This window comes from Equus asinus, chromosome 7 (assembly GCF_041296235.1).
Source record: "Equus asinus isolate D_3611 breed Donkey chromosome 7, EquAss-T2T_v2, whole genome shotgun sequence".
In the NCBI taxonomy this organism is placed as follows: Eukaryota; Metazoa; Chordata; class Mammalia; order Perissodactyla; family Equidae; genus Equus; species Equus asinus.
The window spans coordinates 99,572,836-99,593,009 of NC_091796.1; the positions used below are offsets into that span (position 1 = coordinate 99,572,836).

Genomic DNA, 20,174 nt, shown 5'->3' on the forward strand with positions numbered 1-20,174 from the left:
CTCCCATGATTGTGACAATTGTGGCTACTGACCCAGACCAACCCAGAGAAAGCTGGGGTGGCACCAGGTCATTGGTTCCCTCAGCACATACTTATACCATGCCCTGACTTAAGCCCAAGGGCTGCAAGGGCTAATAAAGCAGCCTCTGCTCACAGACTCAGCAAAGATGACACAGTGTGGCAAGTGCTGTGAAGAGGGTAGGTACCGGTACTATGAGAGCCCACCGGAGGAACACTTGGCCCTCCTGGGGGTTCAAAGACCCAGAGAAAGAAAATGTAGCAGTGCTCAAGGACAGGAAAAGGCAATCGGGCCCAGGGAAAAGCTTGTGGAAAGGCTGAGGACGAGAGAAGGGGCATGTGGGACTGTGAGCAGCAAGCAGTTCTGTCACACGGAGAGGAGAGGAGAGCCGAGGCAGGGGAAATTGGCTAGGGCCAGATCCCAAGTGCCTCCCACGCCAGACTCAGCATGCTGTCACTGGCTTCTTCACAAGCAGTTCTGTGATGTTAAGAAAGCTTGTGTTCTCTTGGAACTCGGGATGGCAACCCCTTCCCTGCCCACTTCGCAGGGCGGCTCAAACAAGACGAGCTGTGAACAAGTGGTAAAGAGCTAAGGAGCTGTCAGGTTCTGCTGTGTGGAAAAGGAGAACACAAGCTAAGATGCAGGCAGAGACGATTTTATAGTAATCTGCAAAACTCTCAGGCCTCATGCTCCATCCACACTCTCCAGTGGGGGGAGAGACGCCTCATGTGTATCCTGCAGCCAGAGAATCAGGACAGTATCCCGCACGTTCTGGCTAAAAACTCAGAATGACAGGCTGGTTCTGATTATTACTTTTAATTCAGGAAATAAAGCTGAACACAAAGGAAGCCCGTAAACACTGAAATACAGAAATAAATAAGCTGCTGCACAGAATTCTTACTCCAAAACAACACAAATCTGCACGAGGTCTCTCCCACCATAAGAGAGGGAGATTTTGATAACCGGAGTTGAGAGTGGAATGAAACGAAAGGTGGGAAGGTTTTCCATATAACCAGAGAACAGAGACAACGTCACCAACAGACTCTGACCTGGGGGTAACTAATCTGCAGTTGTACTTGGCTGCAGCTGCTCCTGCTGCGGCTCTTTCGGTTTCTTCTTCTTCCTCCTCTTCTGTTTGGAGAGGCAGCTCAAAGCGGACTCGGCATTTCTTGGAGCAGACGTGAGCACGGGCAGCTTGCCAGACTGAGTCGGATACCTGGTTTTCAGGTCCTCTTTAAACAATGGCTGGGAGAGTAAATGGCGCAGCTCCTTCTTCAGGACCTTCATCTGCTTTTGTCTCCGACGCTCTTCTTGCTGGTCAGCTTTTCCTCCTTCAAACACAATACAAAACACATCATATTTACTAAGGTTTGTAGAAGCATTGTTTCCCTTGATGGCTAATACTTGTGAGGAAGAATATTCTGGAACTCTCTGGGGAGGCAGGGCTCAAAAATTCTCTGCAGAAGTCAGCGTTAGCTAACTTCTGACAGTTTAGGAGGGACACTCGGGGCTACTCCGTCCTGTACTCCTCACAGAAACCCTCTAAGACAGGAATGATCTTCATGTTAGTCGAGGAAACTCAGGTCACCTGCTGAAGGTCACAGAGCTGGCTGTCAAACTGAGATTAGGACCCAAGTCTCCTGACCTGATGATCAGTTTTCTTCTTACGACCCACCACTTGTTGCCTGGGGTTTGGTGAGTTGATAGCTACAAACCTCTCAGGAGACAGTGAACGCCGTCTACACGGCCCAGCTCTCCTGCACCTGCGGAGGTGGGCACAGCCACAGGGCTCGATGCCAGCCTGTCTCAGGAAGGGAAGCCGGGGCCTTATGCACCTCCAGCCCAAGGCTCAAGCCTGAGCTACCAGGAGGCCCAGCTGAGAGTCATCAATTCCACTGGTTTGGTTCCCGGCTTCCATGCTAGGCAGACACCAGTAAGTTTAGCTCAAATTTGTTGGCTTTGGCACTGAGATGCCAACACCTCAGCTGAGCTGCCTACTCGTAGGGTCCAAAGAGCCTAACTCTGCTGTCATCAGTTCTACATAGGGTTCTACCACTTCTTAGACTCAGGAGCCTTCCTAGAGCAGCGACCACACAGACTCATCCCTGAATCCTTAGCCTCTGGCCCAGGTTCAGAGCAGGAGCTCAGAAAACGCCTGGTGATAGAGTAACTGCGCAAATCACTTCTCCTCTGTGAGCCTCGAGTTCCCAGATGTAAAAGGATAGTAATTCCTGTTCTACTTTTGTCATGAGACTTGGGAGAAGATCAGATGAGATGATGACCAAAGTGCTTTGTCAGCTTGGAAGACAGGTTAATGGTAAAAGTAATGACAATAAATAATAAGTTGAAATGTACCAAATACAGTGCCAGGCACTGTTATAAGCACTTTACAGTCAACTCAAGCCATCTTCTCAACAACCTCATGAGGTAGGTACTTTATGATCTGCATTTTGTAAGTGAGGACAGCCTAGGTACAACAGAAAGGTTAAGGAACTTGACCTGTTCACAGAGCCAGTTGAGGGAATGGGCGAGCACTCAAACACGGGCAGTCTGGCGGCAGCACCTGCCCCTGACATCACTGTACTACACTGCCTCTCCACATGAGGGAGGAAGCTGAGGGCGCCAAATGAGAGAGGGAATAAAGGCTAAGGACTTTAGGCTCATCTAGGACCAGGGCCTGTCACAAAGAAGGAAAAGGCATCTTACCAATTTTGACGGCACTCATGGTAGCGGGGAAGTTCCAACAAGACAAAAGTTGCAGGGAAAAACAAAGAAAAGCTCAATGGACCCTTCCTCAAATCCCATCCAGCCCTTATACATCTCACCCTTATACATCTCTTCTTCCAGCTCAATCTCGAGGGCAGCTGCTGCCTGCTCAATCCAAGAGTTGTGCAGACAAGCCTGGAAGTTCCGATACTCGGCTTTCTCAATCTGTCGAGCTAAATGGATCCGCTCCTGGGGGAAAGGAACAGAAAGTGTTCATCTGACAGAGGGTGTTCAGGCCTCTGGGAAGTAAAGTCTCATTTAAGTTGTATTTAGAAAAGCTTTTGAGATCAGTGTTCAGTAAGATGCAGCTCAGCTCCCATCAAAATGCATCTGTCCTGGTTCCTGATAAAAGCAGAGAGGGCAATCATCACACATGAGTGTGTACACATGCGATCACAAGAGCAGCCTCTCCAAATAACAACTCTGAACCCCTCACCCCCTCATCCCTTGGAAGCCCAGCTCGGCTGGACTGCCAATCTACAGGTGTCCAAAGGGAATGCTTTTCCCGAGATACCAGAGAGGCTTCCATAGCTGAGCTGAGATCATGAAACACCCCAACAGTGCTGAATTAGAGCCCAGTTCCCAATCACAAGGACAACAAACTCAGAGAGCTGTCTTTCCTCTATTCCACGTCAGATCTTGTGATGTGGGGGAAAGACACCATGGGAAACAAGGGTGGCTCCTAACCCTTCCTACTAACAGGAATTCTCTGTAACCTCCACCTTTCCATCCTCATTTCCCACCACATTTCCCCACATGGCTAACATTCCTTTTGAGCCATAAGTGCCAACAGTCCTTGAACTGTTCCATGTTTTTCCTCCCTCAGTTCCTGGAATTCCACCTCCTTTTCATCTCTCCAGATCTCTGAATGCAGGAGGCACAGAGGAAACCTCATCTCCTACCTATATAACCATTGCCCACCAGTCCTACAGTGCTCCATTTGTACCTCACCTTCAGCATGGGCTTGGCCTGCCTTATGAGCTGGTGGATCTCTACGGAGAAGAACCCATCCTGCTTTGGTACCTGACACACTGTGGCCCATACTAAGCAGCACCCACTCAGTGAATGCCTACTGAATTAAAATAAAACCCCAAAGGTAGGAGTTACTAGCATCTGCTGCAGAGATGTGACAAAACCTTAGTATTTGCCTCAGCAAGACACATTGAGCTCACTTCCCTACAACCATCCAATGTCCGGACAGCTGCGCTCACTGCCCCTGTCCAGTGGAGGGGGTGGTGGTGGATGCTTCAGGGGTGAACAGTGAAGAAAGCATTCAGGAAGAAAATTCCTCACACTTTTGGCAGTCACCTTTTCTCCCTTCTGCCAGGTACAGTACCACCATTCCTTTTTTTTTTTTTAACAAATTGCCCTGTTTAGCTGTTGACAGAACCGTAACGTAGTTTCCAAGGGTTATAATGCCAGAGACTCACAGCAAGGTGAGGGAGCAGCACGATCCCTCCCTCATCAACACTGGGCTTTTAACTTATCTTTTTACCTTGACTGCATCCATGTACTTTGTCTGCACAGGGAACAGTGGGATGTCCTCATCTTTCTTGAGGGTTTTGTAAATCTTCTTAAAGTTGATCACGTCCTCAGGCCCAATAAGCATCAGGCTGAGGCCTTCATTGGTGGCACGAGCAGTTCGACCACTTCGGTGGACATAAATCTCTGAGGTGCGAGGGACCTGCCAAAGAAGAAGTGGGAGGTCAACACATGGGAATCACCAAACACTGCTCTTCCCCTCAGGGCAAGCAATCCAATACTGGATCCTCCTTCATCCTAGCCAGGCAGCTAGGAACCTCTCTAGCACTGTGGACAGATCCAGCCCTTCTCCCCTCATCCCATATTTAAAGTATCCCCAGGTTTAGCCTGTCCACCGTGCAGGCTCTGCCCTCCCACGCCCTCTACCCTGCTTCAGGCCCTCATGACCACTGACCTGGACAGGGGCAGTCATTTCTTATTTGGTCTCTAGTCCTTCCCACTCCATCTGACCCAGCCCAAAGCTTCCAGTGTCATCTTTCTGAGTCAAAACTCTGACCATAATATCCCCTCTAACTAAAGAAACTCCACTGGCTTTTCATTAACTCTGCAGGGATGATTGATGATGGTAATCATAACCAGCATTTATTGAGTGATTACAACGTGTTAGGCAATTCTAAGCACTCTGCCTGTCTTATCCCATGGATTCCTGACAACAATAACATCAAACAGATGCTTACATGATTATCCATATTACAGACAAGGAAACTGAAACACACATGTTAAGCAATTCTCCCTAGGTTTTCCAACTAAGTGGTGAAGCCAGAATTTGAACTGAAGCAGTACAGCTCAAAGACCATGCTAACCCCTGGACTAAACTGCCTCTACTCCAATACAGACTGGAAATATTATCCGCAGATGGTATGGCAGGGGTGCTGACAATCCCAACCTTCCCCACTCCTGTGGCACACACCACTAATCAAGAGTCTTCTCCACTGAGTCCAGATACCACTCCATGTCTTCCTGTGCAGTGCTCTAAGCACCACAACCACCTGTTCATAACGGTGCTAGAAATCAGATCTATTTGCCATTCTTGACTTTCTCTCCCAACATACCCCCTCTTCTCACTCTCAGCCAACTGCCCACTTCCACATGTTCTTTCCTCCTTCCTTGCCTACCTCTAAATGCCCAAATCCTCTCCATCCTTAAATGCCAAACACCTTTGGAAAGCACTTTCCAACCTCCCAAACGAGAAGTTACCTCTCTCCCCCATTATATCTTGCAACTTTCTAAATCTTCTGCCTTAAACTATGGCTGTGGTCATCTCATCTCTACTGGATGTGATACTTCTTTGGGGCTTGGACTGTATTTTGTTCATCTGGATATTTCCCACAAAGACTGACCCAGCCTCGTCCCCCAAAAGAGGAAGAATAAAGATTTGCTAAACTGAATTGGCACCCCAAAAGATTTTTAAAAGCATGGAAGGATTAAAAAGGAGGAACAATAATGCCAGAATAGCTACCATTTATTGATTTTATTTTATTTTTTAAGATTAGCACCTGGGCTAATACCTGTTGCCAATCTTTTTCTTCTTCTTCTCCCCAAATCCCCACAGAACACAGGTGTATATTCTAGTTGTAGGTCCTTCTGGCTCTGCTACGTGGGACGCTGCCCCAGCATGGCCTGATGAGTGGTGCCATGTCCACGCCCAGGATCCGAACCAGTGAAAGCCTGGGCCACCAAACTGGAGAGCACAAACTTAACCACTCAGCCATGAGGCCAGCCCCACTACCCTTTATTGAGTACTCACACTGAGCTAGGTACTTCATCAGCACTAGCTCATTTAATTCTCCTGATAACCCTATGGGGTAGGTAGCATTATTACTCCCAGTTTATAATCAATGACACCAAAACTAGAGATAGTAAGCAACATGCCCAAAGCTAACCAATTATGAAGCACTGACAGGCATTCAAACCCTAGAAATGTAGCTCTGGAACCTACACTCCTAACCACCATTCTAAGCTATTTACTAGGTGCACGCACTAATATTAATGTCAGTATCAACAGCAGCTAACGTTTACTAAGTGCTTAGGATGTGCCATGTGGCTTTCTAAGCTCTTCACACATAACTTATTTTGCTTTAATAAGAACTTCAGAAGTAGAGACTGTAGTAACTGCCAGTTAACAAATGAGAAAACTGGGATACAAAGAGACTAAATAACTTGCTCAAGGTTATCCAGCTGGGATTTAAGCCCAGGCAGGTCTTAACTACCACACTCTTCTATTTGTCTTCACCAGGGTAACCACTTTACATGCTAAACTTATACTCACTTCATGGAAGAAACTAAGACTCTAACCTGCCAATATCAGGTAGTTTGCCCAAGTCAAAGAGAGAGGGGCTATCTGGCATCAGACAATGCCAAGAAGTTTTCAAAATAAATCTCACCACAGTGTTCCAAAAGTGGCAGAAGCTGGTTGGTCACTAGATGCCAGTGGTACACTCTGTTGCATGAGGCCTTGGGACCAACAATTCCTCCTTCCTCCCTCCCCCAACCTTTGCTGTAAAAATTCCCCATTCAATGCTAGGAGATGCCTACACATTCCCTGATGCCCCTACCTGGTAATGGATGACATGCTGGACTTTAGGTATATCCAGGCCCCGAGCTGCCACATCTGTTGCCAGGAGAACACAACTGGTGGAGAGAGAAAGCTCATTAACAATAACTAGTAGCTATCATTAATAAACTCTTACAACCTACTCAGTACTCTAACACACTACAATTCTTACAAATACTCTACAAAATAATACTATTATGTCCCTTTCACAGATGAAAAAACTGAGGCTCAGAGAGATTAACTTCCCAAGGTACACAGACAACTATTCAGTTGTGAAGCTAGGATCCAAACTGGTCTCAATGACCACAATCAATAAGCCTCACTCTGCAATAATAAATGACCAGCTCAAGTGAATTAAATGAGGCCATACACATTCTAGGTCAGTGATCTGCTCTACAGCCTCCCACTTACTTCCCTCCAATCACACAGACATTCTTGCTCTCCTTGCTCTTCCTCAAACATGCTGAATATGCCCTTGCCTCCAAGCCTTTGCACTTGCCTCCTCTTAGGCCTTAAAAGGTCTTCCTCAGATACATTTCCTTACTTTCTTCCACTCTCTGCTCACATCTCACCTTCTCAGACAAGCCTCCCTGACCACACACTCACAGTCTGCACAACTCCCTGCACAACTTTACTTCTCAGCACTTAGGACCGCAGGACAAACTTCCCAATTTATTATCTCCCTCCACTGGAATGTCAGCTCCATGAGAACAAGGACTTTGCATTATTCACTGTTCTATTACCAGCCCCTAGAACAGTGCCTGGCTCACGGTAAGCACTTGATAACATGTTGGGTGATGTTTCTTCATGTACGTGTAGTTCAAGGAAGGTCAAAAGCACTGGAGCTATGTCTTAAAAACTGAAGATTCTGGGCCTCCAGGGTCCCCACTCCCTGTTTCTCTGAGGTAGGGCTTGGGATTGGGAATATGATGCAAACTAAAGTTCATAAAACATTAAACCATTGCTCTGAGTCAAGGTCAGCAAACTTTCTCGGTAAAGGGCCAGATAGTAAATTGTTTTTGGCTTTGGGGGTGATCGTCTCTGTTGAAACTACTCAACTCTGCCATTACAATGCAAAAGCAGCCACAGACTACAGACCAACAGGCCTAGGTGTGTTCCAATAAAACTTTACTTATAAAAACAGACAGTGAGCTGGATTTAGTTAGTGAGTGGGCACAGTTTGCCAACCCCTGATTCAGTAAACCACTAACTCTACCTACTAACATTCAAAGAGAAGTAAACCAGATATTTGTTACAGAAACTAATCACCCTGTAATCTGACAAAACACTGTGAGCAAAAGCCAATTTAGAGTTGGCCTCAACTTTCCAGATCTTCATCTTGACAATCTGCACCCTGCTGCCTGAGCATCAGTCTGGCCCCAAAGCAGGACAATGACAGCATGGCAGGGCACAGCATGAACTCTAGGATCTGACAGGCTTGTCTGAGGCCCAGCTCTGCCACTTCTAGGCTCAGAAACCTTGGGCAAGCTGAATAACATTTCTAAACCTCACTTTTTTCACCTATAAAATGACAATAATGATAATAAAGACAAGTGGTATTAAAGCTAACGTTTACCAAGTACATACTAAGTGCCAGCGATTGTTCTAAACACTTTACACAAATTCATTTAATCCTTGTAACAACCCTCTGAAGTAGCTTCTATTATTATACTAATTATGAGAAAACTGAAAGAGTAATGTGACCAGCCAGAAGTGGCACAGCTAGGATTTGATCTTAGGCAGTCTGTGCTCTTAACCATGAAGCTATTTTCCTTCTTCTCAAGGATGTTAGAAGTGAACGAATGTGATAATGTAGCTAAAATGCTAGCACAGCCCTTAATCTATTGTGTTCAATAACAGTTGGTATTACTGTCACCATTACTCACTATTAAGAAGTTTCTGTTGGGCTTTACCAGCAACCAAATGCACCAGATGATGGTGAGTCTGCATCATGCTGTGCAAAAAAGGGCTATTGTCTACTGATAAGGCCCTCATCACAGAAGGTAGCTTCCTACCATCTCTCCATCACGCTGGTAACCTTGACCCAATGGCTAGATGTTGGCCTCTGGGGACAGGCCTGACTTACTCTTCTAGACGGGCAAACTGCTCCAGGTTTCTGAGCCTCTGCTTCTGGTGCATGCAGGCATGGAGGGTCAGTGGCATGATATCCAGGACTTTGAGGAGCCCAGAGAGGCGTTTGATGCAGGAGATACTATTGGCAAACACTAAGGTGCGGCCTGGATACTGCATCAGGAAGTAGTACAGATATAAGTCTTTCTCATCAGTCTCACAGTGAATCTTGGTCTCTGTCAGCGTCTCCACCGTGGCCTCATTTCTTGTGAGGTCAATGACCTTTGGCTTGCCCCTCAGGCCAATCTTCTGCATGAGGAGGTCAAGTTTGGCAGTTTTGTCGATTTTCTTAGTGTGCTTCTTGTGAAGGATTCGAGCAGGAGCTTGATGTACCAGGGTGAGTGTGGCAGAAAAAACAAGCGTCTGTCTCTTTGGGTTGTATTGGGAGTCACTGAGCATCTCTAGCAGTTGTGAGAGCTCAGCAAAGTGGCCTTTCTCAACCATCCGGTCAGCCTCGTCAACCACCAGGCACCTGCAGATCCAGACAGACCCACATATCTTGGTTAGCAGTGTAAGAGGAGTCATTTACAGCACACTCTACCACCACCCCCACCCTCCGCACACACACATACTGGCCCCCTCATATCCTGGTTAGTGGCAGGTAAGAGGTATCATTTACAGCACACTCGACCATCACCTCCACCTTCAACACACACACACACACACACACACACACACACACACACACACACACACACACACACACACACACACACACACACACACCCCCATCCTGGTTTTAGTAGCAGGTAAGAGGAGCCATTTACAGCATACCATACCACCACCGCCACCCTCAACACAGACACACACACACCCAGGGCCTCAACTAATCTCCCTCATGCATGCTTGGTTTTCTAGAGGCCAAGTTCTGGCTGGTATCACACCATGGCACCTTGTGTCAGGGAGAAGGCACTGTACACACTCCCATGTCACCTCAGGCCCACCTCAGAACAGAGAGTGAGGGGAAAGGGGAGGTACTATTTGTCACCTGAGCTGCCGAAGGTTACTCAAATGAGGGTGCTTTTCTTTAACTAGCTCCCACAGGCGGCCTGGAGTGGCAACCACAATCTCAGGCTGGCGGTTCAGCATCCTCTGCTGTTTCTGCGTGGACATTCCACCAACCAAAATAGCAGTTTTAATTCCTATGGTACACAAAACATAAAGGACACTGTCATTCAGTCTGGCTGTTTATTTTCTTTCACTACTGACATAGGCACCCCCAGATTAGCAGATGCAATCAGTCACTGGCACAGCTCCCATCTCGGGGGGGAGCTGAAAGAGCTGGCCTAGCCTGACTGCTGGTGCTACTCCTAAAGGGCTTACCAAATTTTCTATGATCTGGGCCTTGCCTACTCCCCCAAACTCAATCTTTCTACTCTTTCCCCTTCAATCACAACAGAAGGGCTGGATTTGAACCCAGGCATGCTTACATCCAAAGTTCTGGAAAAACTGAGCAGTGGTGCACCACAATACTAAAAATGACGTTACCTGCAGCTAGGAGAACACCTCTCCTAGGAAGCCCTTCCCATTCCCTTCAATTAGAATTAGTCTAAATCTCCTCTAAGGCCTAGTATTCTGTTCTCCTCTCTCGTGGAGGACTTCCCAAGGTATCCAGTGTGGAAGGGACACACAGGATCCTGAAGGCAAAGAGCTTTGAAAAGTTCTCGCATTTACTAGGAGCCTGGTAAGTAACTGCTGCTTTTATTGTAAAATGAAAATTCCCACTGTGCAGCCCTTACCGAAAGGAACTCCCTGAGAGAATTAAGTTCTAATGCTCTAAGGCAGAGGTCAGCAAACTTTTTCTTAAAGGGACAATAGTAAACATTTTTGGCCTTGTAGGCTAAACGGTCTCTGTTACAACTACTAACTCTACTCCACCCTGCCTGGGTAGCACAAAAGCAACCATAGACAACATGTAAACAAGTGAGTGTGGCCATTTATTTACAAAAACAGGTAGTTTGAGGACCCCTACACTAAGCATCCATTGTAACCAATAAATTAACTAATTTCCTATCCATCTAGAATGGCATTAGCTATGTGTCATTGGGAGAACTGAGAAAGCATCGCTCAAACAATTTTCTGTAGGGCTTAATTCTCTGGCAGATTTCCGTAGAAGGCAGGAGCCACGGTTCATTCACCTTTGCCACTCCAGTATCCAGGATGCTCTCAGGAAATATTTATTAAATGGAAGCGAAACCTCACCAGTAAACTTGGCCACAGCATCAATGTGTTGTTTGACCTGGACAGCTAGCTCTCGAGTGGGAGTCAGAACCAGTCCAAGCAGAGGATGCTTTGGATGTGCTTTACAGGTGGCAATTTTGCTACTCAATTCTTGTTTTAACTTTGCAGTCTGCTCTTCATCAAGCTCTTCCTCTTCGTCTTCATCCTCTTCAGGGAGGGGTTTCTCTCTGATCAGGGAAGAAGGTCCTTCACCAGCATCATCATCACAGAGGGTCAACATCGGGTCTGGGATGGTAGCTCTAGTTTTGGATCTAGCCTTCGCTCCAGCCTCACTGGGCAGTGTTTCATCTTCAGTTTCAATCTCATCAGGCAAAACTCCAGACTCAGTTCCACCTTTGTTTAGTGATCCAGTCTCGGCTCCAGCCTCGGTTCTGGTCTCGCCAGGAGCTGCTCCTGTGTTACTTAGAGCTGGGGTAGGCTGCTTCTTCACCTGCCACTGGAGCACTGCGTGAATCATTGGTATGGCAAAAGCAAGAGTTTTCCCACTGCCTTAGAAGTAGAACAAAACAAACAAACAAAACAGTGTCAATCAGCAGATGTACACACTTTTTACACAGAATAAAGGACCCTGAAATAGTCAAGTGTCACCCTGCCCAACCCAAAGCTTGTCCACTCTGCAGAGGTTCCCCTACAGCACTGCAACCACAGGGCACCTATAATTAGGAGTCTGAAGAAAAGTCTGGCAGACTGGCATTGAGGCCTGAGGTCACCAATAATGAACCACAGACAAATGTCCAAGCAATGAAAACCCTAAGAGATGGGCAAGTTTTTTGTGTATTTTGTTGTTGTTGTGAAGGAACACCACCACAAAGGGAGGTGGGGAATGGAAATCTATAAATACCTTCCCAAGACCTTTCTTTGGTGGGGAAGGAGAGTAAAAAAAATAATTTTCTTAGTTTTTGAGAAAATTTTAAAATACCACACTTTTGTCTATGCTTGAACACTTTCAAACTGGTCGTTGAATGTTTTTGGAGGCAAAATTCATGTCATCTAGGTGGTCAAAACAAACAAAACAAAAAACCTCAAGCTGCAAACTGAAAGTGGTTCTACAGATATAATGCCCCAAGCAGAAGCATATAAATGATCTCTGGAGGAAGAAACCTTTATCATAGGCCTCAAAGAATTCTCACAAATAATTTTCAAAGGAAAATGAGCAGCTAGCTCTTAGGAAAAAAATAACCCACAGGGAAATAAAGTACTAGAAGAAAAAAAGAGCGAAAAGAGACCCATGAGACCTCAGATAAGAAAAACAGCACTTTTCATCAGAAACCATGAAAGCCAGAAGACAGTGTAACATCTTTATTTGAAGACAAAAAAAATAATAAACCTGACGATCTAGAACTCTACACTCAGCAAAAATCTCTTTCAAAACAAATGCGAAATATTTTTTTTAGGCATACAAAAGCTGAAATAATTTATCAACAGATCTGGACTACAAGAAACAATAAAGGAAGTCTTTCATGTAGAAGAAAAAAATGATATTGGATGAAAATCTGGATCTACACAAAAGAATGAAGAACACCAGAAATGGTAACATGAATAAATATAAAAGATGTCTTCTTCTTATTTAAATTTCTTTAAAAAAATAATTGATCATTTAATGCAAAAATAACAATAATTTGTTTTGGGATTTCTAACAAATATTAAGTATAAAACAAAAAACACAAAGGAAGAGGACAAATGGAAATAGACTCTTGTAAGGTTCTTGTACTACAGCAGTCCTCCTTTATCCACGGGGGATACGTTCCAAGACCACCAGAGGATGCCTGAAATGGCAGATACTATCGAACCCTGTATATACTGTGTTTTTTCCCATACATACACACCTATGATAAAGTTTAATTCGGAAATTAGGCACAGTCAGAGACTAATGCCACTTTGGGGCCATTACTAAGTAAAATTAGGGTTACTTGAACACAAAGCACTGTGATATCATGATAATGGATCTGATAACCGATAAGGCTACTAAGTGACTAAGGGCAGGTAGCATATACAGTATAGATATGCTGGATATGCAAGACAAAGGGATGATTCACATCAAGGCAGGACAGAGTGGGATGGCTCAAGATTTTATCATGCTACTTACAATGGCACACAACTTAAAACTTTCGAATTGTTTTTTCCTGGAATTTTCCATTTAATATTTTTGAACCAAGGTTGACTGTGGGTAACTGAAACCACGGAAAATGAAAGCACAGATAAAGGGGGACCACTGTATATGTAAAGTAGTATATTATTACTTGAAGGTAGACTAAGATACATTAAAAGATACATAACGTGAACCCGAAAGCAACCACCAAAAGGACTTAATGAAGAGTTATAGCTACTAAGACAATAAAGGAGATAAAATGGTATCACAAAAAAATATTCAATCCAAAAGAAGGTAGAAGAGGAAAAAGAGAACAAGGAATAGCTGGGAGAAATAAGAAAACAAAGAGTAAAATAACTGATTAAAACCCAACCATTACCAATAATCACATTAAAGGTAAATGACTTCAACACCACAAACGAAAGACAGAGACTGTCAGATTAAACGGCAAGACCCAATTATATGCTCCCTACAAGAAAACAGGTCAAAAGTACAAGTATGGAAAAAGACACATCATCCTAATATTAATCAAAATTCAGCAGGAAAATCTACATTAATAGCAGACAAAGGAAATTTTAGAACAAAGAATACTTTAGGGATAAAGAAAGCAACTTCATAATGAAAGGAGTGAATTCACTTAAAGGATATAACAGTCCTAAACATTTATGCATCTAATAATACAGCTCCAAAATACATAAAACAAAAACTAATTGAACTGCAAGTAGAAAACTATCACTCAAAAATAAAATAACACACATTTCTAATATATTAAAGCAATTGATTTTGTAGTTAAAAACCATCCTACAAAGAAAAGTGCAAGCACAGATGAATTCTACCAAACATTTAAGGAAGAAAGAAAATACCAAATCTATACAAACTCTTTCAGAAAATTAAAGAAAATACTTCAAAAGTCATTCTGAGGCCTGCATAACTGATTCCAAACCAAAGACAATACGAGAAAACTACAAACCAATATCCCATGAACAGAAATTCAAAAATTTAATCAACAAAATTTTAGCAAATCAAATCCAACAATATATATGCAATAATACATTGTGACTAAGTTCAACTTATCCCAGAAATATAAGTTTAGTTTAGTATTTGAAAATTAAGTAATGTAAATCACTGTTATCAACAGACTAAAAATGAAAAAACAAATGTCTCAGTATATGCAGAAAAGTGTTGGGGAAAACCCAAAAACCATTTCTGATGACAACTTTCATCAAATTAGAAATAGAAAAGAATTTTCTCAACCTGATAAAGGGCATTTATGAAAAATCTACAACTAGCATCATACTTAAGGATGAAAGATTGAATTTACCCCCCAAAGATCAGGAACAAAGCAATGATGCCCACAATATCAGTTCAATTCAAAATTGTACTGGAGGTTTTAGCCAGTGCAATAAGACAAAAATAAACAAAAGGCATCAAGACTAGATGACATCATCATCTTTATGGAAAATCCTACATGATCTTCAAGAAACTACTTGTTGGTAACAAGTTGCAAGATACAAAATCGATATACAAATCCATCATATTTTATTTATTAGCAACATTCAGAAATAGAAAAATTTAAATTACTATTTACAATAGCATCAAAAAATATGAAATACTTAAGGATAAATCTAAGAATACATGTGCATACACTGAAAACTACAAAACACTGCTAAGAAAAATTAAAGACCTAAAAAAATATAGAAAGATATACCACATTCGTGGATTAGAAAATTCTATGTTGTCAGAGGTCATTTGTCCTCAGTTTGCTATATAATCAATGTAATCCCAAACCAAATACCAGCTGGCTTTTTTTGTAGAAATTGACAAGCTGACTTTAAAATTCATAAACGCGAAGGGCCTAGAATAGCCAAACTAACTTCTAAAAAGAAGAAAGTGGGGGACTTACGCTACCTGATTTCAAGACTTATTCTAAAGCTACTGTATCCAAGAGAGTTAACTATTAGTGCAAAGATAGGCAAGTAGATCAATGGAAAGACTCCAGAAAGAGATACACAGACCCTCACCTATATGCTCACTGAGTCTCAGAAAACATGCAAAGGCAATTCAGTGGAGAAAGGACAGTTTTTCAGCAAATGGTGTTAGAATAATTAGACATCCATATGCAAAAACAAAAAACAGAAAAACTTTGACCCACACTTCTCAACATAAACAAAAGTTAACCCAATAAGTATCACGGACTGAAACATAAAACCTAAAACTACTAACACTTCTAGGAAAAAACCTAGGAGAAAATTTTTGTGATTTTGGGTTAGGCAAAAGGTTCTTAGATAAGCACATCTGTAAAACAAAAAGTGATAATTTGAACTTCATCAAAAAAAGAACTTCTGCTCTTTAAAAAGACTGTAAAGAGAATGAAAAGACAAGCTACAGACTGGGAGAAAAAGACTGCAAATTGCATAGCTGATAAAGGATGTGTATCTAGAATATATAATTAACTCAATAATAGGAAAACCACCACCCAGTTAAAAAATGGGCAAAAGAATTGAACAGACATCACCAAAGATAACGTGGATGACAAACAGGCACTTGAAAAGATGCTCAACTAGTCACTAGGGAAATGCCAACTAAAGTCACAAGGAATTTTAAGTCTAAATGTTAAAAGTCTAAAATAAAATTAGAGACTGATGATACTAAATATTGGCAAAGACATGGACCAATTCCAACTCTCATAACCTGGTGGGTATGTAAAACGGTATAATCACTTTGGAAAGCTCCTAAAAAGTTACAATTACTTTAAGACCTAACCACTGAACACCTAGGTATTTATTTACCCAACAGAACTTAAAGCACATATCCATGCAATGACTGATCCACCAATATTTATGATAGTTTTATTTGTAAGAGACAAAAACCAGAGCGAACAGAAATATCCATCAATAGATGGATAAACAAATTGTGCCATATCCATACACTGGAATACTACTCATCAATAAAAGGAATGAACTATTGGTACTTGCAATAACATGGTTGAATTTCAAAGTACACTGAGTCAAAGAGCAGACATCCCCCCCAAAAGTACATATTGTATGATTCCATTATATAAAATCCTGGAAAATGCAAACTAATCTATAGTCGTAGAAAGCCTATCAAAGGTTGCCTGGGGATGAACAAGGAGGGAGGCCCAGGAAAGGAGGGATTTCAAATAGGCCCAAAGCACCTTTGGGTGTGATGGATATATTCACTGTCTGCATGGGCAGCACTTTGTCCACAGCCCCAAAAGCCTTTCTGAATCTTGGACCTGCAGACTGACAGCATTCCAGGGGGACAGCCGATAGCAGCTGTGGTATGAAGGCAACTGTCAGGCTCTAGCCACACTGGCTCTCACAGCCTTGCCTCTGCCTTCCAGAAACCGACTTCCAGGCCTCTGCATACACCAAAGCAGCGCAGCAGAATAACAACAGCACAGCGGCCTCGTCTAGAATCCAGCCTCTACTAACTACCGCTGTGCAGTTTTAGGGACACTGGCTATCCTCTGCGAGGACAGTTTGCTCATCAGTAGGACGGGAAGAGTAATGCACTTAACACAGTGCACAGTGCGATTTCAACGCTAAGTAAAGGTTCTAAGTTATTATCATTATCTCCATTCCCCTTTCCTGAGTTTCTTCGCCCTTCCATCCACGTGACTCTCATACAGGACCTCACTCCAAGTTTTCCGACCACCCTTCCAGAAACCCAAGGCACAAAGTGTCTAGATGGTCTAGTCCAATGCAATAAAATGTAACAGCCACTAGCCACGTATGGCTGCTGAGCACTTAAAATGTGGTTACCGTAAACGGAGATGTGCTGCAAGTTCAACACACACATCAGAGTTTGAAAACTTAGTATAAAAAGAATGTAAAATATCTCATTAATAACTTTGCATTAATCACCTATTACAATATTTTTATATAATTAGTTAAGTACATTGTTAAATTAATTTTCACCTGTTTCTTTTTACCTCTTTTTAAATGGCTCCTAGGAAATTTAAAATTACCTATGTGGCTCACATCACATATGTATTTCTCTCTCTGTGTCTCTGTATCTGCTGCTGCTCTGGCTGGACTCACAGTTCCAAGCAGGCCAAGCTCCTCCCCCCGGCAGCAGTTTGGCCCACCTGGGTGAGTCAACCTGTCACTGCTTCAGTCTTAGAAGGCCCAGGGAACGAGGGAACTTGAAACAATGCCTAGTCCCAACAGTCACCTCATGCCCAAATCTGCCTACAAAATCCACCCAATGGTGACCTACCACGCACTCAAATCGTTCCAATGACAATAAGCTCACCAACTCCCAGAGCGGCCCTTTTACCTCCGCGCAGCTGTTGGGAATTAGACACCTCTTCCTTACACTGACGAAGACCCACCTCTCCAGAGGGCTGATCTCCGCCCTACCTCAGCCCTCTGAGCCATTCAGAAAAGGCTCAAGAATAGGAAACAACCCTGTGCAGATGACTTACAATGCACTGAATTGTGAACTTCAGTTTACTGCAGCATTTTCAGGTAACCCACATAGCAAAAGCAGGGACTGCTGTTATCCCCATTTTATAAGGGAGATGACAGGGCTTGGAGATGAAGTGACCTGCCTAGGGTACCAACCAGGAAGTGACACATTCCAACCGAGAGCTGGCTAGCTTCAACACGGCACTCAACATTGCTTCTATAGTTATGTTCCCAGCACTGCCCCCTTTCCCAGACACCCGGCCTGTGAGCAGCCACAGGCTCGTCCAGAAGCAATCTAGCCCTGGCCAGATAAGGAGCCCTTACCTGTCTCAGCAGCCCCAAGGATGTCCAGTTTGTCACGGATGGCAGGTGCCAAGGTCAGGGCCTGGATTGGGGTGGGTGCAGAGAAGCCCAGAAAACTGAGTGCTCGGAGAACCGGCTTGGGTACAAACAGGTCCTTCCAAGCTGATACGTCTGCCTTCTGGTCACGCATTTCAGGCATCCACGTCTTCGCTTTTTTGGGCCCCTTTGGAGTCGTACCTTGGGAAGCCTCCATTTTTTTTTTTCCTTTCTTTTTCTTCTTTTTCGGAATAGTCTGGGCCGGGCTTTCTGATGCCATCTCCCCTACCTCTGGATCAGGACAACCTGTGCCGTCTCCCTGGGCCTCTGGCTCGGCATCTTTGACTTCACACTCTTCCTGGGTACTGGTTCCTTCCGTTTCCACATCTTTACCCTTCTTCAACTTCATCTTTTTCTTTGAGCAGCTAGCCTCTGCTTCCTCCTCTCCTTCGGAAAGAGCTTGTGCCTTTCTCTTCCTGGGCTCCTTTGAGAAGAGGCTGGAGGAATTCTTGGCGGCAGAAACCAACCGGTAATCTGTCAGTTCCTCAAAGCACACCAAATCATCCATCTGCCCGTCTGCAAACATATTTGGGTCAATCTCCACCTGCTTCCATTTCCCCACAACTTTGATTCCCTTCGTCTGAAATTTGCCGTAGCTCTGCGACTTTGGCCTCGACTTCTTCTCCTTCAACTTCATGGCTGCTGAAACGAAAAGGAGAGAAACGTTCCGGGAGGTTGGCAAAAGGGAAGCGGGGGACTTTGAGGCCGCAAACCTCTTCCAGGCGGCCTACAGAGTGTCCGGCCCTGCAAAGAGGTGAGCTCCCCGCTGGAGACGGTCAAGGAGGGAAAGACAGACAGACAGACAGACACACGCACGGAGCAGGCAGCTGGCCCGGAACAGAGGGGACACAGAGATGGGGCCAGGGTAGAAGGCAGAGATCTGGCTTGGATTCCAGACCCCACACTCAACCTCTATGAGCCCCTGGCCAGTCCTGCTCACACCCCTCGGAACCTCAGGGTCCTCATCTTCCAGAAGGGGGAGGGCCTAATAACACCCAAGCCACACACGTCCCGTGCAAAGGACAGAACCATTTAACGCACGGAGGATAAGGCCCGCCACCCAAGCCATGTGGAGGGCAGGATGAGAATCTGGGGTTCGGGGGGGGGGGGGCGGGCCGAGTGGGCAGCTTTAATGCCCGTCCCACCATCCCGGCCTTTGCCGTCCGGCTTAAAGCCCAGCCAGCTTTTCCATGACGCTTTAAGTGACTTAAAAACCATTTGCACGGCCCTGGACCCACGTTCTCCCTTTTCAGCAAGGGCAAGAAAATAACAGATACCGGGGAAAATGCCAAAGCAAACCCCGGTTCCAATCCGGAGCCACCGCTCGCCAGCTCCGGGCCGGCGGCGCACGCACTGATCTCCGTGAGCCTCAGTTTCCCCGTCGGTAAAAGGGGCGACTCTGAGGCCGTCCGTCTCGTGGGTTCGTTACGCGGGTACAAAAAGGTGACGCATGTCCAAAACCGCTCATGGCGCCTCCTAAGGTGAGCACCTCAGTTGCAAGGAGGCTCGCTCACCGCCCCGCGGGCGCCACGACCACCAAGAGGCCGAGCTCAAGCCTGAGCGGGGGCGGTCGCGCACACCCGGCCGGGACGCGGGGTGCGATCTGACGAGCGAGTGGGGTCCCTCCTCGCGGCGCCCGCTCCCGGACCGCCGCTCGCGCCTCGCCTCAGGCCCGAAGGGGCGCACGAGGCGCGAAAGCCGAGGACGCCGGACGCGGACGCCCACACACCCGGCCCCGGCGCGGGGTCCGGCAGGCTGCCTGACTGCGACCCGAGAACTCGCGGGCTGGAGAGGCCCGCAACGGGAGCCCGGGAGCCCGCCCCTCTCCCCGCTAGCGCCGGCCCGAGCACCGCTCCAGCTCCGGCACTCACCGCGTGGGGCCGCCGGCCAACCGCCTCAGACACGGCCGCGGCACCTTAGCTGCAGCGCAGCCCGCAGTTCCGGGGCGGGGCTTGCATTCACGCATGCGTGCGCGCTGCGGCAGGAAGTCCCGCCCCCGCCC

At 45.3% G+C, this 20,174-nt stretch overlaps 1 protein-coding gene across 4 annotated transcripts; it reads right to left on the minus strand.

Moving 5' to 3' along the window:
- Positions 1 to 818: 818 nt before the first annotated feature.
- DDX24 (DEAD-box helicase 24) lies at positions 819 to 20,170 on the minus strand. Of its 4 annotated transcripts, none has more exons than XM_014832060.3 (9): positions 20,044 to 20,170; positions 18,098 to 18,811; positions 11,213 to 11,740; positions 9,999 to 10,152; positions 8,967 to 9,482; positions 6,882 to 6,957; positions 4,280 to 4,468; positions 2,844 to 2,973; positions 819 to 1,349 (listed from the first exon to the last, which is right to left on the minus strand). In XM_014832060.3, exons 2-9 carry the CDS (start codon positions 18,807 to 18,809, stop codon positions 1,078 to 1,080), a joined length of 2,577 nt encoding a protein of 858 aa, XP_014687546.3. In that variant the 5' UTR covers positions 18,810 to 18,811; positions 20,044 to 20,170; the 3' UTR covers positions 819 to 1,077. The 4 variants fall into 4 exon arrangements, with proteins under 4 accessions (XP_014687546.3, XP_014687545.3, XP_014687547.3 ...); XM_014832059.3 differs by having other exon boundaries at positions 18,098 to 18,814; positions 20,044 to 20,165; XM_014832061.3 differs by having other exon boundaries at positions 18,098 to 18,814; positions 19,450 to 20,090.
- Between the last annotated feature and the right edge of the window lie 4 nt (positions 20,171 to 20,174).

Bases quoted from the DNA above. Each gene is read 5' to 3' on its own strand.
- DDX24 (XM_014832060.3), bottom strand. From the start codon at position 18,809: ATGAAGTTGAAGGAGAAGAAGTCGAGGCCAAAGTCGCAGAGCTACGGC. The intron at 9,483-9,998 runs GTGACAAATAGT...CTGGATCTGCAG, and splicing joins AGTAACCTTCGGCAGCTCAG to GTGCCTGGTGGTTGACGAGG. The intron at 1,350-2,843 runs GTGAGATGTATA...TTGTGTTTGAAG, and splicing joins GGAAGAAGAGATGTATAAGG to GAGGAAAAGCTGACCAGCAA.